We start from the raw sequence: 24831 nt of genomic DNA on the forward strand, positions 1-24831 counted from the left end.
CCGTATACAGAATGACTCCCTTTTCCACTTTGCCTTTCACGACCATGAGTCCAGATAGCTCACGAGGGACGATTTACCCGTGATTGTTTAGCGATCGTTTCTTTGCTGTCCATGCACTCAGCGGATTCGGGCGGGTTGAAAGATCAGTTGAATGCAGTAGTGAGACACGACGAAGGCTTGACCATTTGCCAGTGTCTGAATTGTTGATCTGTCTCTTCTTAGCCAGACTATTGCGCATGGCAAGATTCGTGGATGGGGTCGGAGTCAGAGTCGTTCAAGATCATCAAGACTTGGGACGATAAGGGACAATGGTCGACTGTCTAAAATTGTGTAGGTGTGGAACGGGCAAACGGCACTTGAGAGCGATGCTGGCAGCGATAGCAACAGCGACACACGAATGGCAAGGGGTAAGCTGGATGATGTCGCGGAGAGATGGTGCTTCAGCGAGGTTTAAATATGTAAAGACGCGATATCAAATAGCAAGTCAAGAAGAAAGGAAGAATTGAAGTGTGATAGCAGGATTCAGAGCGAAGAGCGAAGAAGGATAGAGTAGATGGAACCGTGGGAGCGCGTATGTAATTATATCACGTGACAAAGATTATACTACTGCCCCGCATCGCATCAACTTCAACCTTCCTCATTTTACATCATTTTACATCTTACTCAGTTCACCATCACCTTCGCTCCTTAGTCAATTGGGGATATATCTTTAACGTTCAATCTCCTACTATGGCCGATGATTTACCTCAAAATGCGTTGGTGACTGACGGTAGCCTCAACAACATCAATACCAACGATGACATATTGTCCGACCTCAGTCAGATATTGGCAGATCTGGAAGAAAAGCCGGATAATGTTCCTCTGATTCGCAAACAGATCTATCTTATGCTCCGCCTTGGCATGTCTACGGAGGTCCTAGACGCTTACAATAAGCTTTCATCGCTAATTATGCTAGACGAAAGTGAGTTCATCAACAATCAATGCCTATGCTAATGTAAGTAGATACTTGGATTTCGTACATTGACCTGAAACTCTCGACGAGTTTGCGACCGTTATCCCTGGACGCATTCGTTGACATTTTGGAAAGATTTGATCAAGCAGAACATGATTACTTCTGTAAGTCTACGATAAGCATGGACGTTTGCTAATTTGACGTAGCAATCCCGCTGTTACATCGACATATCGAGTTTATACTCTCTTGTTTCCGCTCCAAGCCCATAAGTTCTGAGACACAGAAACATGTTCCATACGCAGACAGCGATGTCGTCGAGTTTCTCACCGAAGACAATACCAGGGATATGATTAGAGCGATATATCAGCGAGGGTCTCAGGCCTTGGCTGACAGCGATCAACTTTGGCAGATATGGATTGGTTGGGAAATGGAATTGTTAGGCAGCGCTCCAGACAAGTGAGACTTGCTGTCATCGCGTTTGAGTGCAGTCTTAGTATGGTGATGCTAATGCTGCAACAGGAACGCAGCCATGGAGGCAATCCATATGATGTATGCTGATCGCATAAAGACAGCGCACACTAGTAAGCCCGCTTTTCTAGTGGATACCGCTGATCGTGGCTCAGGTCTAGATCAAACATCGAACGCTTATTCTAGTTTCTGCTCCGAGCATTGCCCTCAGCAATATGAAGCTAGAATGGTGGACGCGACGGAAGCTAGCAAAATCGCGAAGGGGAAATTGACAGAAAAGCGGTATGGAAGGATACGGAACGACTTCGAGGAACAGCTTGTGAGTCCAATTTCTCATCAGATTTTGGCAAGAGCTAAAATTGTATAGAAATACGCGCCGGACTTGAATGCTCAACTGCAAGTATTTCTTGAATATATCTCTTGGGAATCCGATTCCAGAGCCAAGAACAACGCTCGCGGAAAAGGCCCTCAACTGGACAATCTAATGATCCAAAGTGTGTATGAGAGGGCGATCTCTCATTATACAAGAGCGAGCGGGCCAATGCAGACATCTCTCGATACTACTGAGGAGACTTTGAGGTTGTCTAGGCATCGACCGAAGGAGACCCGCAAGAAAAAGCGAGAGGAGGAAGTTGTAGAGCGTGAAGCGGTTCAGCAGCAAATCCAGATTGAGAGTGAAGCGCTTCGAGCATTGAAAGACGCGGAGGCTGCGGTATGGTTGAGATATGGAGCTTGGGCAGTGAGTCAACGAGATCAACGACGAAGCTGACAAGCAGGTCGAGTCGCTACCTCCCGAAGCCGCACGAAAGGTGTGGTCACGAGCCATTCGGGCCTGCGCTCAAAATGGCGATGTCTGGATAGAATTTTTGCTTAATGAGGTGAGTGATCTTTGCGACAAACGCGAGCTGACCTTTCAGGAGACCCACGGTACATCTCTGGAAGGCATGACTCTGGTCTTCGAGAGATCGCTGGCAATCGGTCTGCTCGGTACACCAAATGGTCGTACGACAGATCTGGTATCGATGTTTGTATACAGAGCAGCATTTGAAAATCGCTTGGAACCTCGGGAAGAGGTTGAAGGTAAGCTTTGGTCACGGGGAATGGCGCTGACTTTGCGAGCGACTTTGCACCCGGTGATTGCAACGATTGTCAGAGGCATTGAATATGTGGCAGAAGGTGAGTCGACGAGTCTCCGGACAATGCTGATATGGTAGTCAATAAGAGTGGAGACTCAAGCTTGCAATTAGAGAAATTTCTGTTGGCTTGGGTGAGTGATTTCTAGGTCAAATTCTCGGTTAGGCGCTGAGCTGGGTTAACAGGCTGAAACTCGCGCTCCCGATTATCTCGAGCAAGCGCTACTGATTGTGGACAAACCCAACAAGGCTCGGTTATCAGCATATCAGATGGTGCTGCTGCATACAGACATCCTGAGGTGAGTGTAAAAGCTCAAAAGAAGAGACTGGCAGAGCTAACCGCATCTGACCGGAATAGTCGGCACAGTCGGATTGAGCAAGCACGGGACATCTTTCATAAGGCGATTCAGCGGTCCGATCTCGATTGGCCAGAAGCGGTCTACGAAGCGTTGATCCGCTTCGAAAACACCCACGGGACATTAGGCTCTTTACTCGACGCCAAGAAAAGGATATCTAGAGAGCAAGAGAAATTGACCAAACGACGGGAGAAAGCGGCCCTCGAGATCCAGCAGTACCCCGCCCCGACGGTGTCTACGATACCTGAGGTTATCATGGATATTACCGCTTCGGAAACTGCACCGGAACAGGCTCCCGATACGATAGCTCTGGACCCGTCGGACGGGCAGGATCGTACTCAAAAACGGTAAGATTCAGGCAACACCCGTTTCTGTGTCGCGGCCGAGAAAGCTTATCGATACGATCTGCAGAGATCGAGAGCATACCACAATATTGCTTGGCGGTTTGCCTAAGGGTATTGCGCAGGATCGAGTGGAATCTCTCTTCACAGACGTGCGTATTCTGTCTGTATGACAGCGTCGATTTGTAAGGCGCTTACTCAACCTCATAGTGCGGCGTTATACGAGAAACGACGATGATTCCCAATGATGACAACGTTCACGATACCGCTTTGGTGGAATTTTCGGGTGTAGAGGCTGTGCCCCTTGCTCTTCAGAAGGATCGACGAAAGATTGATGGCAATGCGATATCCATTTCCATGCTGTGGCGGTCTACTTTATTCGTGACCAATTTCGCTCAGGAGGTCGACGATGCGACACTTAGGCAACTCTTCAGTCAGGTGAGCTCCAACTCAATTTGAGTCAGTACTAATTGCGTAGTATGGACGAATCCTTCAAACACGGTGGCCAAGTCGCAAATACGCCAGTAACAGGCGATTTTGTTACATCACAATGGAGTCTCCAGTGAGTAACTTCATCGAGTCCAAGCTAAATATAACCCTGACTTCGTCTTGCTCCAATAGTCGGCAGCACAATCGGCTCTTATCTTACACGGCTATAAAACTGGCAACGAGAATTTTGGCATGAACGTGCTTGTATCTGACCCTTCAGCCAGAACACAGCGAAGCGATGCGAGCAACACAACCCTGTTCATTGGGGGACTGGACAACAAAACTACAGAGACGGATGTCAGGGGTATTTTACAAGGCGTAAGTCTACCTGGAGTCGGCCACGGGTTTTTCCGCTGAGTCATAGTCCCAGCGCGGCACAATTCGACACATCAAGCTCGGCTGGGATCCAGTCAAGAGAATATGCAAGGGATTTGCTTTCGTCGATATGGCTTCAGAAGTGAGTCAGCAAGTGTGAAAGAGCGGTCGACTGATGAACCAGGCCGAAGCGAATGCGTGTCTGCCTTTGGATGGGACACCCTATCTCAAGAAGAAGTTGAAAGTTCAAATAAGTGATCCAAACTTTGCAAATAAGAAGGCCAAGGATCGGTGAGTTATACAGAATGCAGGACATGGCTGATGTACAGCAAACCCGAACAATTGGTAGAACGCAGGGATAGGTTGGTTACTTTATCCAATCTTCCCGATAACACCCAAGAGGGGCTCTTGCAACAGGCTCTGGAAAAGGTCGTTCCGGTCAAGAGACTGGAACTGTTTTCCAGAGTCAATGAGGCTGTAGCTGAACTGGAGACTGCACAAGTAGGTGTCCTCCGGAAGAAACACAGTCCTTCTGCTGATATTGAACATCAGGATGTGGGAAAACTTCTCCTTGGATCGGAGCCATTTGTGTTCGAGGGCAACGAGATTCACTTCACAGATCGCAAAAACCGTCCAGCTCCTCCGACAAGAGCTGCCGCGGACACGATTACCACCACGTCTTTCGCCCCAAGGGCAGCTCGAAAGGCAAAAGTCATTGCCAAACCGCGCCCAACAGCTATCGCTGCGGTAGGCTCAGCATCGTCCAGCAACCCCAGCAGCACTCCTGCAACGCAAGGGCAAGATGACTTCAGGGCTTTAGTAGCGGCTAAGAACAAACAAAGAGAAGACAATCTGACTACTGCAAGAGATGGAACCGCTGGAGAGAAAAGGAAATCACAGCACGAAGAGCATGACGCTGCTAAAAGGACTCGTATATAGTCAACAATGCACGTATGTCTGTATGAATGATATTATGCCATGCCAAACAACCTTCTCCACCATCTTTTAAAGCGATACCATCCACTACCCTGCCACCCTGCTCGTCTGAACTCGATCCCAACCCACATTCTCCCGGTTCCACATCTGACCACACCTTCTTCATCTTCGATCTCAACTTTAGGTATGCGGATTAATTTTGGTTCCGAGTCTTCTACCGTCCCAACAGCGATAGCATCCCACCTTGCTTCTTCCATAGCTGTGACGCCTCGACCAGGTCGCACGAAAGGGAATCGTACATCTCCCTTGGAGCTAATGAAGCGAGGGAAAAGATTCTTCAAGCGTTCCGCTTCTTGATCAGAAATATGTGCAGGGAAAACCCAAAGTCTGAAGCGGGGCTTGTTCAGATCTGCTTCCTCAGCTGCTATATCGGCCTCCGTTGGTTCTTCTTCATCATCTTCGATTACAGGTTCAGGATAGATGGATCCTGAAGCCACATGACCAGATCCATATTCACTGGTCTCACTGAGAGTGCGCCGACCCAAAAGGTGGATCCGGTCTTCCGAGATACGAGCAGTGACGTGGGCAGGCCGGAAATGCGGATCGGCGAGGGTCGCATCGACGGTTTCACCTAAGAGGGGAGAGTCTGGATTACTGGATTGCATGATATCGTCGGAGGAACCCCTTTGAAGTGGATTAGGGATGGTCGACGGATGGCGACGGGATGGAGGTGGGGGAGGTGCGGGACCACGGCGATTCGAACGGATGTCGGTGAAAGGATCGGATATAGCCCGAGATCGCGAGTCTGCTTTGCGAGACTTGTCAGGAGGAGATGGGGCCAGTTCTTCTTGACTGTCAGCGGTACTTGGCATCTTTTTCGGGGAAGGCCTAGCGAATTGCCGTGACCGGGCGTCGGAGTACGACCGAGGCAGAGTGCGAATGCGTCGAAGTTTTGGAGGGGAAGTAAGTGGTTGCTCTTCGAAACCGAGGACACCTTTAAGAAACGAGACAGCTTCGTGCATGAATTCGGTACCGCTAAGACAGATGATCAGCTATTATAGTCCTTGTGTGACACTCACCCTGACTCAAGAAAAACGGCATCATCGATTTCCCAGACTACTCGAGTTGACCCTGCGCCACCTCGACTACTCTCACCGCGACTTTGTGCCCGTAAGACGCCCCATAATCCTCTGAAAAATGGTTCAACACCTCCAGTCTTACTAGTACACCAAGTCGAGATGAATTTTTGGGCCCTTTCCGTCCTCTCAGCCTTCGCTTGGGGACTGACGAGATCTTGACGAGCCAGTGGTGTCAACGAAGCCGAGGCGATTGTACTGGAGATGAGTGCGTGAAAGGAAGATATGCGGAGACGTAGATGATGGAGGTGTGCCAGCGAGCGCAATGAAGATTGTAAACGCGTATATGCGGCTCGATGAGAAGGAGGAAGGGATGCTAGTGTCGTAGAGATGTAGGAAGCGGAATCCTCTGGGGGCGAAGGAGAGAAGTAGAACAGACGGCAGTGATGCGCAAACAGCTGAAGGTCCTGACATCGTTAGTTGCGCCCATCGCTAGACGGACTTACAGCTGGATTAGGACTCCTAATTCCTTCAACCCTGTGTTGACTCATTCCTTCGCGTCCCGAATATACGCTAGGCAAAGGTGGACTTCTCTGTCCATTGTCTTTGCGAGTTCGAAATGCGCTTTGATCAGAGCCCTGACGAAGCACAGCGGGAGGTATGGTGGATTCGTTGGAGCCTCTTCGTGACCAATGACCCGATCTTGATTGTGATCTAGATCCGGGTGTTATGGGTGGAGATTTGACTCTATTTGGGACATCGCCATTGAGTGCAGCTAATCCACCTGGACGAGCGCGACTTTGCGCGTGACTTGAGGAATCTATGTTTGCCGGTAAATTGTAAGAGAAGCCAGGTTTGACAGGTGAGTGACCCGCTGATCTGATAGACGAGCTGGACGGCGCAGTGCTTTGGGTGTTTACTCGAAGAGGTGGGGCCCGTCTCGACCTAGACGGAGGCGGTGAAGGTGGGTAGTTGGAATGAGGATCATATGTTGACCGGGACATGAGTCGTGCGGTGTCGCGAAGTTGAGTCGAAGTTTGGGAGGTCCAAGATGAAGATTGAACACTTATACTTCTCGCATTTATGATGAAATCGACAGTCAAAGATGTATATGGGTCAAGTAGATGTTGCGCTCTTATTTGAATGCTTATGTTGTGCTATTAATGAGTGGTGAATTAAGAGTCGAAAATCGTTCAACGCGTGTAAAGTGATAATGACAATATCGATATCTACAATGCCAGATTAGATAATCGTACTGTACAAATACAGACGCCACCAGAAAAGCCACATGCATCATATACACCGCCGTTTAATATATACATTACATGTTGGATATACAGTCTGAGCAGGGCTTCCTGGTGAAACACTCTGCAGTTTGCATCGTACGCGATGCACATTATAGGACATTTGACAAAACTTTGATTCGATGCATGTCAATGATACATTCATATATAACCCGCTACAAGTCTGATAAACCCTAATCCACTACTCTCTACTTTCTGTCTCTGTTGAGGAAAACATAACCGCCGTTGAGGTAGGTAGCTAAACAGGACAATTCAGCGCATGCGGGAGACCAGTTTAAGAACCAGGAAAGACTTACCGTAACCAAGCCAAGCGCAGTATGGCGCGAGGAACCAAGTAGTGCTGAATGGTGTGTAAAGATTGTGCATCTTGACTGTCATGGCGGTGACGGTTCCAAACAGAGCCAAAATGTTACCAAATGCTAATTCCTTTTGCTTGAAATAGAAGTAGATCGGGCTCCAGGCGAGGTTAAGGGCGAGTTGACCATAATAAAGTTGTAAAGCTTGGTCGGCGTCGGCTCTGCATGCCAACCAGTCAGATTAACAAAAGGAAAGAGACCATGTTTCGAGCAGTACGTTACGTATCAAATCGGAAGAGCACTCACGTTCCGGATGGAGTGACCGCACTGTCAAAGGCTCGAACTGCCAAATGAGAGGCGTATCCCATGAGACCGTAAAGAATAGTCCATACCTGATCAATTTTGTCAGTTGAAGTTTTACGGACAAGGAGTCATTGATGTGAACTCACTGGCCCGAATACCTCTTTGGGTGGATTCCCAGGAGGAGGAGTCAGTGTCTTGAACCAATTGCTTCTAGAAGCTTGGCCTGTGGCAAATCCACTAGCAATACCGAGACCTATGGGCAACCCGACTGGAAAAAGACGACTAAATAGTCAGCTAAGGGAAGCTGACCAGTGGAAATCCTCAAATGAGCAAGGACTGACCGGCTAGGTAAGGGTTTCGAGCGACATCGAAAAGTACTTCGGGCAATGGAGACATGATGACTGATTGGGTTGACTGGTAAGTTGGACACTTGATAGTAAGAATATAAGCTTTGCAGAATGGCGGGAATGGAATGGAAGAAAGAGTATTATATATAGTTAATATATATAGTGTTTGTTTCCTTACAAGGGAGCAATTCTGGTTCGTCTAATAAAACACATGACTAGTCATCTATGACGTAGTGAGTTGGTATGGTATATATAAAGTTTTCGGTTTATATTATGTAATCAATCGATCACAGTGTACACATGGTCTCCTCGTGGCTACCTACTTGCATTTGCCACTCAACCTGAAATTTCAACATTTCTTGTAGACTGGCGATAACTTTGTGAGAACTATTTGTGAGATGGGTGAACTCGAAACCGGTTGTAACACCAGGATCAGCACTCAAAATGGCCAGGCGAAATAACGAAGGATACATCGATCAACGTCACGAAGACGAGGTTGCACCCGCAGCTCGCCCCGAGATACATCAATTCGACGACGCCGATTCGAGCGGATCTAGCATTTCAGAGGAATCTGAGGGTTTGGCATTTGAGGATGACGAGCAGATTTACAGTGGAGTGCTGGTCGATGCTGCGGTAACATATGACTCTCAGTCGGAAGATGATGAAGGCGATTGGGATGTAGATGATGAAGATTGGGAATTGGCAAATGGAGGTGAGTACAGCTTACGAGAGAATGTCTGCTAATTTGCCAGATTTCACCAAACAGTACAATAGAGTGAGGCAACAACATGCCGCTACCACTGGAAGCGCACCTTTGCCCGCACGAAACGCCCCCTCACAACTTTCATCCTCGAAGACCATCAAAGTCAATCCTCTCGCTCACGTTGGAGTTGCTATGAATCCTAAAGTTGCGCATGAAAAGCAAGATAAAGACAAAAGTGATCGTGCTACACAGGATCAGGTATTGGACTCCAGGACACGTCTGGTTCTGGCTGGACTGGTAAACCGAAACATAATAGGGAAAATAGAGCGATGCGTCAGTACCGGTAAAGAAGTGAGTACCGTTTATCCAGGCCAACAGTCAAAGCTAATTGTGCAGGCGAATGTATATTTTGCCCATCCTGGAGTGGCTGTCAAAATATATAGGACATCTATATTGAACTTCCGATCCCGATCAAATTACATAGTTGGTGAACAGAGGTTCAGGGGCGAATATACATCGTCAAAGAATCCTAGGAAGATGATTCGAGTTTGGGCAGAAAAGGAATTGCGAAATCTGCGTCGTCTGGCACAAGGTGGAATACGAGCACCGAAAGTTCATGATTGCAAAGAAAACGTACTGGTGATGGAGTTTCTGGGCGATGGTGACAAGTGAGTCTCGACATCCTTGAAGTTCTTGATCGAGAGCTGACCTAATGACAGTGCTTCACCTCGATTAAAAGATGTCGAGATCGAGGCAGACCGGCTGGATTCGCTATATGCTGAACTCGTCATCGCTGTCAGGCGAATGTACCAGCATTGTCATCTTGTACATGCAGATCTGAGTGAATACAATATCCTGTAAGTCCAGTGCTATATGGCATAATCATGCTAACAGTCACACTAGGTTCCATCAAGGTCATTTGTGGATAATAGATGTATCTCAGTCGGTTGAGCACGATCACCCAAAAGCTTTCGATTTCCTTCGAGCGGATCTGCAGAACGTGGAAGATTTCTTTGGGCGTCGGAATGTTAAATGTTTGGGTCTGAGAAAAGCTTGGGAATTTGTCGTCACCGAGAATATAGGTCTAAGTCATGAAGAGGAACTGGAACTAGAAGGAGATGAGAAATTAGCAGCGATCGTGACAGAGTGGTTGAGGAAACCTTCAGATAAGACGGATGATGCGGTATTCCTGTCATCATATATCCCTCGGACTCTAGCGGAAGTATATGATCCGGAAAGAGATGTAGATCTGCTGAAACGTGGTGGAGGAGACGATCTTATCTATGCTGGTATTACGGGACTCAAGTTAGCGGATAAGACCGAGTCGCAAGCTGTTAAAACAGTGAAATTTGAAGATGAGGTACATTCGGAAGATGACCCGGGATCAGACCAAGAATCGGAAGAGGAAGAAGAACCACATAGATCACGGGGATTCCGGCATGAAGATAAGGACGCTAAAAAGGTGAGCAAACAAACGGTTGTCATGAGGATGTCATGCTAATGCGAAACGCTGTTGATAGGAACGTAAGAAAGCACTGAAAGAGGAGAATCGGGAGAAACGGAAAAACAAAATGCCCAAAGCAGAAAAGCAGCGACTCATCAAAAAGTCACAAAAGTGATTCATCATGTTTACACTGTATACTACTATCAGTCGCATGTATGTAAACAAACCTATTGCATCACATCATCAAAATATGTCAGATCGAGAGATCTCGTAAAAAGTAATGTTCGTCTCAGGCACGATAAACGATAAAACCCTTTTTACCTTTATAATTTCGATTTAAAACACTTTCATCGTCGCGTCGATTCGATCATAACTTCATTGATCGATCGATGACTGGAATATCATGTAATACTAATATATGGGACATGGCTTGTTTATGATTAAATCCATAGCTTATAGTACGAGTTTCAGTCAATGATCATGTCAACTTGCGTCATAATGAATGCAAATATACTTGCGTCATAAGACACAGTTGTTTCCTCATATCAAGGTATATAAACCTGATAGCATTTCCACATAGCTACCTTTTATCCAAACACAAACATATTTCCCCAATTTAAATAAACACACAAACAACCAATCACAAATAATTAACATGTCTGACGATTTCGAAACCACCCAAACTAACATTCCAGAGACTGCTCAAAACGTTGAGTTGGAGGATAGAAGACAAGAGGAATCTGAGGCTACCGGTAAAATCTCTCAAGGTAAGTTAATATCCACTCGAACGTTCTCCACCAGTTGCTGACGATTACACAGAGGAGGTTAAGGGTTTGAAGGACTCCATCGGTGGTGGTGAAGTACTCGACGATTCCGAAGGTTACACTCGATCATCAAATAAGGACGTTTCCGCCTTGAAGCAAGAAGATGAAGTAGATGCTGCTGTTGCCGACTTAGAGTAAATCTGTATTATGAGTTGTAACCATACCATGCAACTGTATCGATAGTCATCCTGAGGATACAGGATATCTTCCTGTTGTTATGGGCGGTTTGCATGAGATTGTGTGCGCTTATGTGAATTAATTATATGACTACGAAAATTGAACGACGCAAGCGCATCTCATAATCAGAGCACTTATCTCATCACGCCATCCTACTTCAACGTGCTCTGAAGGGCAGAAGATGCGACGGAGTCCGCTTGGCCAGGGGCAGTCGTCAACCCGTGTCCGGGTCTTTCTCCGATTCATTCCATTATGCCTCTCCATTGTTTAGGCTGGTTAATCCCCTTGCCAGTCCGCCGTCTCGTCTGATTCTTTGTGCCGTGCTGCTATTCCGTCGTTCAGCATGTCCATAATCCTACTTCACTCGCACTGCACGCGCCGCACTCTACTCTCCTTTGACCTCTCGCCTCCCGTTTGATGCCGGTCTCCTGGGTATCCTTGATTCACTGTGACTTCCTGCCCGTCCCTGATCGGTCCTTGAACGGGATCTCCCACCCGAGTTGATGAACTCGTGAAGTTCATTGTCTACGCGGTATCCGACTGTCTTCATCTCATCTACTACTAAACGCCATCGAGAGTCATTCGCTGTTATACATTTGCGTACGAGAGAGTTGTAAGCGGAGTAGGAAGGTTTGAAGCCATCCGACTTGGCTTTTTCAAGATAATAAAAGGCATCTTCATATTTCGGTTGAGTTAGACAAAGGCTAATCATGTTTTCGTAAGTTGTTGCGTTAGGCGATAAAGCAAGTGTGTTAATTTCGTTGAGTATCGTATCTCCAAGAGGTCTATGTTTGGCCGTTATACAACAGGCTATTACGAGGTTGAAAGTGTCTATATTGGGGGACAAGCCGAGGTCTGGAGCTGCCATCTGGGTCGCGCGAGCTCGTTGAAGATCGCCTAATCGTGCTGAGGCATCGATAAGAGCGTTGAGCGCTGTTATGTCGATCGGTTGTCCAGCCTTTTGCATGTCCTCTAAAGCGTAAAATGCCTGATCAATAACTTCGGCATTCGAAAGTACTGACACTATGGGCTGGACCGTAGCCATGGTTGGAGTGATACCTGCTTCGCGGATCGAAACAAGAACGTGAAAGGCATTTGGAACTTCTCCAGCATTACAGAATGCTTCTAGCAATGGGGCGAGGTGTTGTTCCTGAGGTGGGATAGGCAGATATTCTAGTATAGAAGAGGCAAAATCAGGTCTGCCCCATCGACCTGCGGCGTTCAGCATCGACAGGATAAGGCCTTCGTCTGGTGTATAGTTGTCTTTAACTCTTCGCCAAGCGATTTCCACACCAGAAAGCTAGATAATCAGCTTCATTCGTAAACTATGTCAAACTCACGAAATGTGCATCAGCACTAGCTATCAATATTTCTGTCCAAGCACTTTGGTCGATTCTTGCGCCCACAGCTGACTCATTCTCCACTTTTTCCGCTAATTGGAGAGCCAAGCGTGGGCAATCCCATTCGCAAGCAAGTCGAATAGCAGATTTGATGATATACAAAGGGGGAGGGATATTCTTGGAGAACATTTGATTGAGAACATAGATCAGATGCTCGAGATTTCCGCTAGCGGATGCAGCGCGGGCAAGCGCATTATAGCTTCCAGGTATAGTCGAGTCAGTATATAAGAGGAATGATTGAAGGAGATCTGGATTCATAACGGTAAACTATACCTTGTTAGCTGATGCTACCGTAAAAAGAACTCACTCTCAAAAAAGCTTCCATTCCCTCTTCACCTAAATCTACATTTCCAGCTCTGGCATCTTCCCAAGCAGCTTGAGCAACATGCCATCCCAAATTCTCTGATTCGTCACCAGGTATACTCCTGCTCAGCGAAAAATCTCCAGCTGCCTTGAGTATTTCGACATAGGCTTCAGGTTTTGGCCGACGATTTTCGGCTTTCAGCGTCGATAATCTTTCTAATAGATGTGATAGTGGTTCCCCATTTGTAGCTTTTCGTCCTAATTTAGGAAGAGGAGCCCGTTTTGTTGGCAAGTTGGAAGGACGACCTGGACGAACGCTGCCAGAAGCAGTTGACATGCTCCGTCGAGCGAAAGCTAATGCGTTGCATGATCTGCAGAGTCCGGACATGGGGAGGAGGGTGAAAGCGGAGCAGGCAATCGTGGGGAAGGCTGTCACAGGATGGAATCCCGATTATTTTACTATTTCCAAGATGAATGTATTACATATATCGTTTGATCTCAACTTTTTTCCCCTAAGTTATTATATATGAAGGAAACACGTGGTAGATGTATACCAAGACAGTGATGTGGCAATAAAAGGGGATAAACAGAAGTGGTACGAGTGTATGATGTGATGTGGGATGTGTCGTGTGGCAGATTGATAACCGTGTTACTTTAACTTGTCACTGTTTAGTTGTTTCCCCCTGTGTCATCCCATATTGTCCACGCCTGCGCATATTGCAACGCTGTCATACTCGTATAATTTAGATAAATACAGCTCTTTACTTTCCCCATCCCAAACGCTTTCTTATCAAAAGAGTTTCTGTCAGACGTTAAGATGGCACCACCATCTGTCACACTCACTGCTCCTCCTCGATCGCCTACACGTTCAAGATCAGTTTCACAACCAATACCCGAAGATGCAGCATTAAATGAACTTGATACGCTTTCTCCCCTTAAACCTTCTCGGTCTACCGTCTTTCGCTCACATTCGTCGAACAACGTGCATAGACACAACCCCTCGAGTAATGGTAACAACGCTTCGAGTCCAAATTTCCGCAAACCGCAGGGAAGAGCAAGAAGTAGCAGTTTGGTCACGGTGACCGAGGTCGGTGGCGATGATCCCGACAATGTAGTTGATAGGTTGGGTGTGGGAAACAATGAGAATGCTGAATGGGTCAACGCTCCTGGTATGTCTGAATAGCCAAATATACAGAATCGAAGTTGACTTGAAACAGGCTCTTGGGTTATGCACCCGTTACTAATATTGCTCGCTAAGATGTTGATTGACGCTATACCAAGTATGACACAGGATGTTAGTTGGACAATTGTCAACTTGGGCTATATGGCTGTGAGTTAACCTAATCGCCATCGCATTCACGTGCTTCAAGACGCTAATGTCTCGTTTCTAGGTCTCATTCCTTATGTTTCACCATTCCACCGGTGTGCCGTTTGAGTCCACCATGACTTCGGCAGGTGCTTATGACGATTTGACACTCTGGGAACAAATTGATTCGGGAGCTCAATACACGCCTGCCAAGAAGTTCCTCACGAGTGTACCAATAGGATTGTGAGTTACTCAACATTTGATTTAGCTAACATACTAGATTCTTGATATCGACGCATTATACGAAATACGACTATACCCTCTTCGGGCTGAATTTTGCTGCTTTGGTATTTGTACTATTTCCTAAACTTCCTGTGGTAAGTCCTGTCCCGAATCACCTTCCTGCAAACTCCCATTTGCTGACATGCGCACAGCTTCATCGTCTTCGATTCCATTTCGCTGTTCCGGATACGGACTCCGCTCCTACACCCCTCGCGTCTCGTCCACCGTCACCGTTCTTAGACAAAGGGTCCAGAATGTCATCATAATCCGTAGATGTGCCCCAATATGATATCATAGCTATGTCCATTTTGCTCTAACTTGTCGAGAGGCGAGAAGGTCACGGATCGGCCTGTTTCAAGTATCAAGGCGGTGTTGATCATGGTTGTCGTGATAGACCATCTTCGCTTCCGCACATGACGTGTCAGCTCCCGAATGCTTCGTTGTACTGTCACATCGTGATGCAAATGAGTGTTGGTTGCAGTCCTCCAGGTAGTTCAAATGGCAGGTTTGGGCTATATGTGCCGAGCAATTATCGACCAGCCGGACTGCGAGTCGGTCAATAATCGGCCTAGGATTTCCAATTAGATTTTACCTGCAAGCACCGTTTTAAGCGAAATGATGCATTCCTCGATTGCAAAAGTGCCTGTATGTTACATCCGGAACGCGATTGTACGAAGTCACCACAAGATACCTTCTCAGATGATCTGAAGAACAGTTACGGGGGGATAGAGCGCTGAGGTGAAATCAATCCAGTCAATCCAGGCCCATAGGGTCACATGGCTTATGGCGTCCGCGTGGGAAATAAGGGTTTCATAGAACAAAAAGATTCCAAAGAAATGGTCCTACCGAACGCTAGATCTCTATCCGGACTGATAATCATGTTGTACTCGAGTAGATGACATTCACCGGTGACACCGGTGAAACAATTTTGCAGAAAGCCAAGGCTACTACATTTGGTGATTGAAATGGAATGAGTGACCAAAAGACTTACGAGTACGGCTTGGTTATGACGTCTGGTCGATCTGTCATTGCCTAATTTAATAGTAGGCCCTGTCAGGTCCGTGAACTAGAATTCAACCCTTGGCCTTTATGCCTTGACATTCCTCGCCAATTTCAGTCATATAACGCATTGAGATATATATTCCTGCCATTAAGCATCTCTTTTTACCTCCCTCGGCTCTTGTTGTGTCAACTCAAGATGAGTTCTATAGGACTAGAATAACTCGACCAAATAGAAAATATATTGTTCTTGCCGTTTCTCAATGTTGAATTAACCACTTTGCGATTTGAGGGCATCCTTTGTAATTTTGATCATTCTTCTCGGACATCATCTGTCCGACGGATTAACTGCCCTTTTTACTCTTGCTGAATCTTTTTAATCCTATCATATACAACACACCAATACATGCCATACTCAATTTATACTCTGATCATCACTGCATAGGCTCATTGACTACGCTATAAGTTTGTGCAGCTGGATGCTTTCATCTCTCTATCAATAATGAACCCGCATAATTCGGATGAAACCCCTTCGAATTTCCCATCAAATCAGCAAACAGATAGAACGGTATCGGAAGGTGATTTATCTAGAGGTTCAGGCGCACAGTATACGGGACAAACTATGCAGCGTAAGTTGTCAGTCAGCTTAGGCGGACAATAATATTGATATTCGACAACGTTGTCTTGCGATAGAACCACTCCTGACCCACAACGAAGAGGTGGATTCCGATCTACAGCGTCAATTGCAAAATCTAGATATCGATCCATCTCAAGCTGCTTACCATTCTTTCCAACCTCCCCCAGAAGAGCAACCATATCAGCCGTTCGCTCAGAATTTCTATCCTTCGCCAAGAAATCTTCAATACCCTACATACTCTTACTCTGCTTATCCCGGATCATCTCCCGTCAATCATTCACCAGTGCAACCCTACGGATTATGGACCAGCCCACCCATGAGCCCTGTGTTGTCTTCAAGCCAGTTTCATCCATCTCAACAACCCGCTCTTCCTCGACATGGCTCATTTGGCGAATATGGAGCTTTTTATGGTACAACTCGCGGCTCATACAGTAACGGACCGACCTCAACATGGACAAGCCCGTCAATGCCTTCAACATATGGTTTCTATACGCCTTATCAACAGCAACAGCCTACAATGGAGCCTAGAATGAATGAGTGGGGACCATCTTCCCAAAATTATAGAGGACAACCATTTCGTAGAGACGCCAGGCAATCGTGGAGTGGACCTTCTAAAAACCCCAAAGAAAGCGCAGTTCCACTGGAGAAAGAGAAAGAACGGAAAGCTTATCACCCTCAAGCACCAGCTCGTCGGTCGGATTGGGTGATGTGGGTCGGAAATGTGTGAGTCAATCTCTCGCTTGAGCTGTGCTGACAAACAGTCCTTCCAATACTTCCCATGAGGAGCTTTGGCGATATTTCAATAATACTATTCCCCAGACCAGATCCGAATCTAGCACAGAACCCTGGCGTGGGCCATCCTCCATCTTTTTGATATCTCGGTCATCTTGCGCCTTCGTCAACCTTTCTTCCCAAACAGATCTTGACCGTGCTGTGAGCTTCTTCAATGGTAAACCCTTGAGACCATGGGATCCTAGATGTCCCCGGATGTTATGTCGGGTCAGACGTAAAGATGATGACTTGAGGTCTGGAGTCGGTGCTCAAAGGGGAACAGGGATGCATCGCGAATGGGTAAAGGAGCAAGGAGTAACGCTACCTCGACAGACCAGCACGGCGTCTGTCAGTTCCGCCAATTCCGTCCCGCTTAGCCCAGCAGTGCTGGAGCATGCTCCTGAAGGCGAAGGTCGCCGTAGGGAATCGATCATCAAAGAAGGGCAAGATATGATAAAACACCATCAATCTAGCGGAAGTTTCGCCAGTACAAACTCCAGCTTCTTGATTAAACATTTCCCCAAACGTGTTTTCATTTTGAAGAGTCTGACCACCGTGAGTTTTGGCTCTCACTTTTGCATATCATTGTATTGGTAAACTGACAAGCCCCTAAGGCTGAGCTGGAAGAATCCGTGCAAACGGGAACCTGGAAAACGCAAGGTCATAACGAGCCTATTCTGGGTACGTTTCAATGTTTGAGGACGCTATGAAAGGCTACTTACACTGCTATATAGATCAAGCATTCCGAACTTCGCAAGAAGTATTCCTCATCTTCGGCGCTAACAGATCTGGCGAGTTTTTCGGATACGCCAAGATGATCGAACCAATCGACAAGGAGAAGGCCAAAAAAACCCAATCATCAAGTGTCACGAAAGCTCGACCGCCTTTACCGGCTATGGAGGCTGAAACTCGTCCACCCATCTTTCTCACTCCATCTCAGAGTCACATCGCCAGCAGTTCGCCCGGAGAACTTACTCCTGGCGAGGAAGGTATATTGGAGCGCGCTCTCGGTTCGCGTCGTACAGATCCTTCAGATATTCGCAACCGAGCTACGAACAACAAATCAATCCAATCTGCCCCTGAGTACAGAGCGCAAACCCTTGATCCCAAAGCTCTCAAGGACGACTACTTCCCTCCTGTTCCCATCGCTGCTAATAATTCGGGCGAGAAGGAAGTGGAACATCAAGAACGTCTTGGAGCATCCGACCGCCATCCTTCTCAGGATGAGTCAGGCGTCATCAGGAAAGACACCTTGCTGTCGCCTGACGAAAAGGCTGAACGTGAGGAAGAGGAGGGACAAGACGAGTTCATGGAAGAAAGTAGAGGGCATGTTTTCCGAATCCAGTGGATCAAGGTTGGACCTGTATCCTTCAATAAGACTCGACATCTAAGAAATCCTTGGAACGCTGATAGGGAGGTCAAAGTGTCAAGAGACGGAACCGAAGTCGAGCCAAGTGAGTGTCACAAACCTTTGCACATGTATCGAATATATCAGGACGAAAGTCTGTGACTGACCTTGCCACTCGAATCTGCAGCAATTGCTTCTGCCCTCATGGCGGAATGGGATAAGTTGTGAATCTAATATACCCTACTGTTCTTGTTATATCCTAGCATAGATACCCCTTTCTCATTGCAACTCGTACACGCATCAAGCTCTCCTGTTTATCATCATAGCATTGTTTATTTTTGGAATACTGGTCTTTTATTACCCTACTGTTGAATCAAATACACGTATGCATTCCCGGATACACGCAGATTAAGTCGGAAAGAACGATGGGGAAACGGTTACAGCATCGGCGAGCGTTTTTACTTCGCGACACCAAGCTGGCTATACATGAGAAGTGAGATAACATCAGAGGTCAGGATGCCTGATACCGGATCAGAGATCTTCTACACAAGTGAAGAGGATTCTAAACTTCTCTACACCATGTCATCGTTGCGCGTAATCTGTTTTTCTTGCTCAATACGAATTCTGATCTCGCTTGGAAGCGGAGCTTCATCTTTCTGTACTGCAATTGGCGAAGTAAAATTCTCCAACTAATGCGATAAGCAGTCAGCTAAACCAGGTTACTGTCAGGGATCAAAATTTACTCACCGCCATGGGCATACCTAGGTATGAAGGATCCGAGTCCCAACTGCCCTGTCTATGCAGTTGGTGGTTTCTCCATTCATCCTGGGCATCGGGTACTTCCAGATGAAACGGAGCATGCTGATCATCCTTCTTCAGGTCGATGTTAGACACTCTATGATTACCTCTAAGATCATCATCGTTATCCCATTGACCACCTTCTCTAAGCAAAGACATCAAAGCGATACCACTGGCCAAATTAGCTGGTTCCAATCCTTGACCATCTATCATTCGGGCTTTAGGGTCTCCAACCATAATTCGATTTCTATGAAGCTCGCTTTCCGGCGTCCAGTTCCGAGGGACGTATAGCAGAGTGGAAATCAGAAGAACAAAGAAAAAGGAACCGAAAATAATTTGAGTTAAGAGGTCTGAACATTTTTTATTCAGCGTTATATCTGGAATCGCATGCATGACTCGATACTAACCATTTGCTAATCTGTGAAGAACATTGCCAACATCAGCTCAAACCGGCGCAAGAGGATCTGTACTCACCGATTCATATTGATTCTTTTGGCTTCAGTCATACCGTCTATACCAATTATGATCATACATATGGCAAATAAAGCTCGGAAAAACGTCCTGATCTTATTCGCCTCTGCGGATCAAGATTTCATCATCAGCTACTGTATCTCTGCTCAGACTCCCTATGAGGAAAGGTTGACTGACCGTGGTAAAAATGCAGTCTCGATCGGACTTCGGGACCAGCACCAGATGCTTTCTACGAATCTGTCAGCTGTTGATACTAATGAGGATGAGTAACATGATGGCCAAAAACTAACTACATCCGCAAGAAAAGCTGGAAATTTCCAAATTACAATTGAGGAAGTCAACATCACGCTAATATACAGGGGATGCAGTCAGCTTGACCCTGGCATTCAACAGAAATAAAAGTGTCTGGTGACTTACGCAAACTCGATGAATCCATGAACTGTCATGGTCACTGTGATTTGCTTGTCCAAATTTAATGCACCACGATGTAGCCAGCTGATACCGGATTGACAGGCTGTGCAGACAATCGAAATGATAATCCAAGCGTAAAAAAATGCTGAAGTCAACCATGATCTAGATGATTTTGGCTGTCTAACAGCTCGCATCAGGTGATACCAGTATAAGCCTTCTTCAGCATTTAATGAAGCTTGGATGGAGAATGCCACTATTTTGATGTTCAAGAAGGTTAACATGACTGATGGATATTACGTGTGAGATACGTACAATTGAAGATGATCATAAGTGGGATATTCAGATCAACGTATTTCTGATCAAATAGCATCGACGGGTAAGGCATTGCACCTATATCGGGTATCCACATCCACCCCAAATGGTATTTGATCACTGTATAACACATGTCAGCCATGAGCACCACCAAGATCTGCTCACCTGTCCAGCCTAAAGCCCAGCCAATGATCATCATCTCAGACGAGATCAGCATCCACTGGTGGTACAGTTCATCAGCACTCATCGCGGTTCAGAGCAGCTTGAAGGATCTCACTGTGAGTAACACCCTGAACCATTCTTTCCTCTTGGGTAGCAGACACTTGCACTTGTCAAGCTTGTACGTGTGATGTAAGGTAAATCCCAAAGCCTAAGACAGGAAAAACAATCATGATTAGGAATATTTTCGTTTCCATGAACATGAGTTCGGTGATGCGGTAAGACCCACGGAGCTACTCAAGATGAAGGCTACATTCATATTACAATCAGTCGCGGCAGCCATGGTGAGAGAAAACAGAAGTGACAGTGAGTTTGCTTCGAAGGTTGATTCGGTCTTATCGTTATAGATACCCAAACAATAAAGTCGACTGATATGCTCAATCCAATGTCTGATAATTATGAGCTGAGGTCACGCAAACGGGAAAAGTGGAACTGAGAAATGACATTCGCATTTGATATGAAAGACCTCGACGTATAAATAATTTGACTCAGGTTAATAAGCGGGTCTAACAGGACATCGATTAGTGCCTTTCGTAAAGCCATCGATCTCCATCAAACCATCCTTCGGATGGAGCATGGGGATAACGGGAGAAGCTTAGATCGCTTCAGGCAGACGCAAAATGTACACCAAGATGTGCACCAGACAAAGAATACACAAAAGCACACCTCCTTCGATTGTGTGTTTCCCGATCATATTTTGGTTCCTGGGTGCGCCGAGACGTCCCCTCGAGGTTACTCGGGATGTCCCTGAAAGCGAGGTAAATGAGTCTTTTGTAAACGCAAGAAGCCAAATCACTAGGTCAATTTGCATCCGGAAGGATGATAGTAATGTATACAACTGTATCGCGCATGACAACAATACACAGACAACCCCGTCCTTGTTCACGGACTCCGCCTCCGTTTTGGTACACTGATCACAAAGTTCCAGCCTAAGAAGCTGCATCAGCTCCACCAGTTTTACCCTCCTCTTTCTCCGATTCAGCAACATCCATAATCTCGTCTTCCTGTCTACTTGACGCTGTCTTCTCAATACTTGCCGAAGCAAGACTGACTCTTGGTGAATGCCTAAGATTCGCCGGGTTGGTCTGTCGCATTGGTCGTTGCAGTCGTCGACGGGCGACCTGAAACACAACTGTGAGTCTTGATTCCGGAATTGATTAAACACACGCTGGAAATAACTTACCATGACGGGAACAGACGACTTCTGGACCAGATAATGCGATGTCGAACCTAATAGGATACTACATCACTAGAGTCAATCAAGCGGTCCTTGTGGGCACATATCGAGCTTACCCTTGAAGTTTACCCAGACCTCTTGATCCGACAATACACATAGTTGGCTCGAGGAAATCTATCAGATCTGCAGGTGGTTGTGAGCATGATCCTTGCATCACTCCGAATTGATCGTGACCCCAGGGACTTACCTAATAGCATATGCCTTGCATTCTTCGCATGAACGAATTGACACGTTACCGTGATGTTTAGTCTAGTCCGTTGTAGTAGTCCAGTGACTTGCTTGACCAGCATGAGAGCGCTGGTTTGTCGCTGAGAAAGAGCGCTTAGCCGCGATACCTCCATAGATAGTTTCACAACTCACCTCTTTCTGGATCCGCAACTTCTGAGCTCTATCGGAGTTGGACCAAGCTTTGGGATCGACTGAAGATTTAGGTAATCAGCTTATACCCGACCAAGTGACAGTATAATTTGACTTGCCTTTGCTTTCGTCCTCTTTGACCGAGATCAAAAATAGCTCGTCTCCATCCCTAGCAACCGTTCCAATAGCCCATTCGACAGCATAACGACTTTCCTCACTCAGATCACTGAGTACCACATATCTTCTCAACCTTTTACCGCTCAACTCCAGAGCTTCATCAGGTTCACCATGAGTGAGGGTTATCGTACATCTATCTCTTGCAAAGCTAGGTCGTCCCGTGATCAATTCGATACCTGATCGCAGCGACTTTTTTCTTTTCGGTTGATGCAGCGATGATGTCTGGAATAGAGTTTGAGGAGGTACCACCACATTCGGTCCTTCACCTAAGGGATCTTGTTCCACTTCTTCACCATAATAATCCAGTTGACTTCGATTGTCCTCCTCATCTCGAGGCAACGTAGCTGGCTCCTCAGTCACCTCACTTTTACCTTCTCCTGCATCGTTAGCAGACCGACCTCCTAGACCGGCAGCATCGCCTTCGAAAAATACAGCGTTCGCTTCCGTGTTGTGAGCGGTTTCCTCGTCGAAAATAACTTCTCCATCTTCATCGATGATGTCAGCATAATCATCGTCGCTTTCTGGATCAGATTCAGATTGCGACGCGGAATCGGAAGCACTGTCATCTTCGTAAGCAGACGCTTGAGGTCGATATTTCCTTGGTCCACCTCCTACTGATTCCGCTTCCGTCTCTGGTTCCACTTCTGATTCTGCACCATAATTATCTGTCTTGAGCGCTTCGACTTCAGGACTTCGTTCCCTCTCTCGAGCTTTCTCTCTCGACTTTCTAGCTCGGAAGAAGGGGGAAGGCGCTCTTGGTCCCTTCGATGATCCTCCTCCAACAGGTTTAGAAGGCTGAAGGAAGGAAGCTTTAGGTGTTGAGGTTGTGATCTGTGGAGCAGGCTCGCTTAATTGCTCTTCTGATGGTCTTGATTGTGTCGCGAGTCCTATCGATGCGGCCTTCAGGCCTAACGCGGCAAACGCACCGCTCGATCGCTTGTTGAGGTCTGTCGCAGAGCTGCTGGGGGATATTTGAGCGGAAGGACGACCCCTATCGATAGCTCCAAGTATGAGGTGAGATGCCTGATCATCAAAAGCAATGGGAGAAGTGGTAGTTGTTGTGACAGGGTAATTTTGGTTGGGAGGAGCAAGAGTCAGCGTCTCTTCATTATGTTTGATTTTTACATTCTTGGATTTCTGAAACATCCTTCTGCCCCTCTCCTCCTCTACCGGAGCAGTCTCGATGCCCTCCAACCCAAGACCATCTTTACTAGATTTAGGAGACGTATCAATTGACAAGGTCTTCTTTATCTTATTCGACAAGCTCCATCTCTTGTTGGGCGTGACGAGGGGTGATTTGACAGCAGAGTCTTTAGAGGCTTCCTCTGAAGCCGCTAAATCTGAAATGCTGCTATCCGGGGAAGGTCTTTGGAAGGTAGAAGATGAAGCTCCGTCCTCTATCACAGCAGCAAGAAGGGGGGTATCTGAAGGGGATTTTACAGATGACCGACGGCTCTTTTCGCTTACCTGTGTATCCAACAAAGAAATTAGCGACGGTGCTCAGCAACGAGTAATGAGCGAAAGCTTACCTCGTCTCGACCCGCGGCACCACTCAACGCTTTCAGTCGCGAAACGGAGTTTGATAACGAGACGGGTAAGGAATATGATCGAGATAAAGGTGCCATGGTTGTCCCGTTGATTGAGTTGATTGAGAGAAAGATTCGATGGACGTATGATCAGGAAGGCGATGATTTGCGTTAAGATGGAAGGAAGATGTATGGCCAGTCGAGTGTTTGTTGAGTGAGAGCACGAAAGGAATATCAATTATGTGATTGTCAGCACAACGATCTCTTGGCATTGGGATATGGACTGATGCTTTTTCATGTAGAGGCAGCGATTTGGGATGCGAAAGGGAGAGTAAAAGAAAAGACGGAAAGACGACAAAGACATAGAGACGAGGTAAGAAAAGAATGATAAACGTTTGTCATCTTTTGGGTCCTTTGTCAATGCGTGGTCGAGACCATTGAAGCAAAAATTATTTAACATGTGATACGACATGTTGAATTAACTTCAAACGAATGTCTGAAACATGGTCACCCTCTCGATCAGGGCGACGTAAATCATAGATGATGTGCTGGGAAAGATAAGAGACGAAAACGGGGAGCCATATATAACGACTCTCTATAGGTTTGATCGTGAAGTATTGGAGGAAAGAGAAACGATAACATTTGACGATAAAAGGATGTTGGAAGTGAATATGTGCACAGCACAACAAGATGAAATCTAGAACATGGGGTCAAAGCTAATATCACTCACCATAATTAGCAGCTTTGTGTATATCATTGTTTGTCTTCTACTCATACCAGACGGACAACAAGTTAGTCAAAAACGCTGAGATA

General features: G+C 46.5%; 11 protein-coding genes across 11 annotated transcripts; 6 read left to right on the forward strand and 5 right to left on the reverse strand.

Moving 5' to 3' along the window:
• Positions 1-729: 729 nt before the first annotated feature.
• Positions 730-3709, forward strand: I206_104941 (uncharacterized protein; the record flags this gene model as incomplete). The annotated part of the gene is made up of 12 exons (XM_070203030.1): positions 730-961; positions 1102-1116; positions 1159-1408; positions 1472-1533; positions 1576-1739; positions 1788-2159; positions 2338-2500; positions 2635-2687; positions 2740-2852; positions 2912-3256; positions 3321-3402; positions 3461-3709. The coding sequence occupies 12 exons, from the start codon at positions 730-732 to the stop codon at positions 3707-3709; spliced, it is 2100 nt and encodes a 699-aa protein (XP_070059131.1).
• A 91-nt stretch (positions 3710-3800) lies between these two features.
• On the forward strand, positions 3801-4993 carry I206_104942 (uncharacterized protein; the record flags this gene model as incomplete). Its single annotated transcript, XM_070203031.1, has 6 exons — positions 3801-3812; positions 3872-4057; positions 4104-4196; positions 4239-4345; positions 4411-4555; positions 4607-4993. 6 exons carry the CDS (start codon positions 3801-3803, stop codon positions 4991-4993), a joined length of 930 nt encoding a protein of 309 aa, XP_070059132.1.
• Positions 4994-5025: 32 nt separating this feature from the next.
• On the reverse strand, positions 5026-7070 carry I206_104943 (uncharacterized protein; the record flags this gene model as incomplete). The annotated part of the gene is made up of 3 exons (XM_019154245.1): positions 5026-6025; positions 6070-6524; positions 6573-7070. The coding sequence occupies 3 exons, from the start codon at positions 7068-7070 to the stop codon at positions 5026-5028; spliced, it is 1953 nt and encodes a 650-aa protein (XP_019012985.1).
• A 488-nt stretch (positions 7071-7558) lies between these two features.
• On the reverse strand, positions 7559-8365 carry I206_104944 (uncharacterized protein; the record flags this gene model as incomplete). Its single annotated transcript, XM_019154246.1, has 5 exons — positions 7559-7608; positions 7667-7887; positions 7973-8058; positions 8116-8237; positions 8311-8365. 5 exons carry the CDS (start codon positions 8363-8365, stop codon positions 7559-7561), a joined length of 534 nt encoding a protein of 177 aa, XP_019012986.1.
• A 395-nt stretch (positions 8366-8760) lies between these two features.
• I206_104945 (uncharacterized protein) lies at positions 8761-10638 on the forward strand (the record flags this gene model as incomplete). Its single annotated transcript, XM_070203032.1, has 6 exons — positions 8761-9028; positions 9093-9370; positions 9416-9687; positions 9739-9876; positions 9923-10481; positions 10540-10638. 6 exons carry the CDS (start codon positions 8761-8763, stop codon positions 10636-10638), a joined length of 1614 nt encoding a protein of 537 aa, XP_070059133.1.
• A 480-nt stretch (positions 10639-11118) lies between these two features.
• Positions 11119-11425, forward strand: I206_104946 (uncharacterized protein; the record flags this gene model as incomplete). Its single annotated transcript, XM_019154248.1, has 2 exons — positions 11119-11230; positions 11283-11425. The coding sequence occupies 2 exons, from the start codon at positions 11119-11121 to the stop codon at positions 11423-11425; spliced, it is 255 nt and encodes an 84-aa protein (XP_019012988.1).
• A 424-nt stretch (positions 11426-11849) lies between these two features.
• Positions 11850-13555, reverse strand: I206_104947 (uncharacterized protein; the record flags this gene model as incomplete). The annotated part of the gene is made up of 2 exons (XM_070203033.1): positions 11850-12764; positions 13172-13555. The coding sequence occupies 2 exons, from the start codon at positions 13553-13555 to the stop codon at positions 11850-11852; spliced, it is 1299 nt and encodes a 432-aa protein (XP_070059134.1).
• A 429-nt stretch (positions 13556-13984) lies between these two features.
• I206_104948 (uncharacterized protein) lies at positions 13985-15021 on the forward strand (the record flags this gene model as incomplete). The annotated part of the gene is made up of 5 exons (XM_070203034.1): positions 13985-14336; positions 14385-14497; positions 14559-14689; positions 14754-14850; positions 14908-15021. 5 exons carry the CDS (start codon positions 13985-13987, stop codon positions 15019-15021), a joined length of 807 nt encoding a protein of 268 aa, XP_070059135.1.
• A 1235-nt stretch (positions 15022-16256) lies between these two features.
• On the forward strand, positions 16257-18738 carry I206_104949 (uncharacterized protein; the record flags this gene model as incomplete). Its single annotated transcript, XM_070203035.1, has 6 exons — positions 16257-16383; positions 16448-17099; positions 17153-17717; positions 17777-17843; positions 17897-18616; positions 18698-18738. The coding sequence occupies 6 exons, from the start codon at positions 16257-16259 to the stop codon at positions 18736-18738; spliced, it is 2172 nt and encodes a 723-aa protein (XP_070059136.1).
• Positions 18739-19082: 344 nt separating this feature from the next.
• On the reverse strand, positions 19083-21004 carry I206_104950 (uncharacterized protein; the record flags this gene model as incomplete). Its single annotated transcript, XM_019154252.1, has 11 exons — positions 19083-19199; positions 19258-19658; positions 19716-19726; positions 19783-19885; positions 19957-20008; positions 20070-20127; positions 20197-20443; positions 20503-20622; positions 20668-20722; positions 20780-20872; positions 20951-21004. The coding sequence occupies 11 exons, from the start codon at positions 21002-21004 to the stop codon at positions 19083-19085; spliced, it is 1311 nt and encodes a 436-aa protein (XP_019012992.1).
• Positions 21005-21650: 646 nt separating this feature from the next.
• Positions 21651-24117, reverse strand: I206_104951 (uncharacterized protein; the record flags this gene model as incomplete). The annotated part of the gene is made up of 7 exons (XM_070203036.1): positions 21651-21842; positions 21905-21962; positions 22015-22081; positions 22146-22266; positions 22319-22377; positions 22435-23959; positions 24022-24117. The coding sequence occupies 7 exons, from the start codon at positions 24115-24117 to the stop codon at positions 21651-21653; spliced, it is 2118 nt and encodes a 705-aa protein (XP_070059137.1).
• Positions 24118-24831: the final 714 nt, after the last annotated feature.

This window comes from Kwoniella pini, chromosome 6, assembly GCF_000512605.2.
Source record: "Kwoniella pini CBS 10737 chromosome 6, complete sequence".
In the NCBI taxonomy this organism is placed as follows: Eukaryota; Fungi; Basidiomycota; class Tremellomycetes; order Tremellales; family Cryptococcaceae; genus Kwoniella; species Kwoniella pini.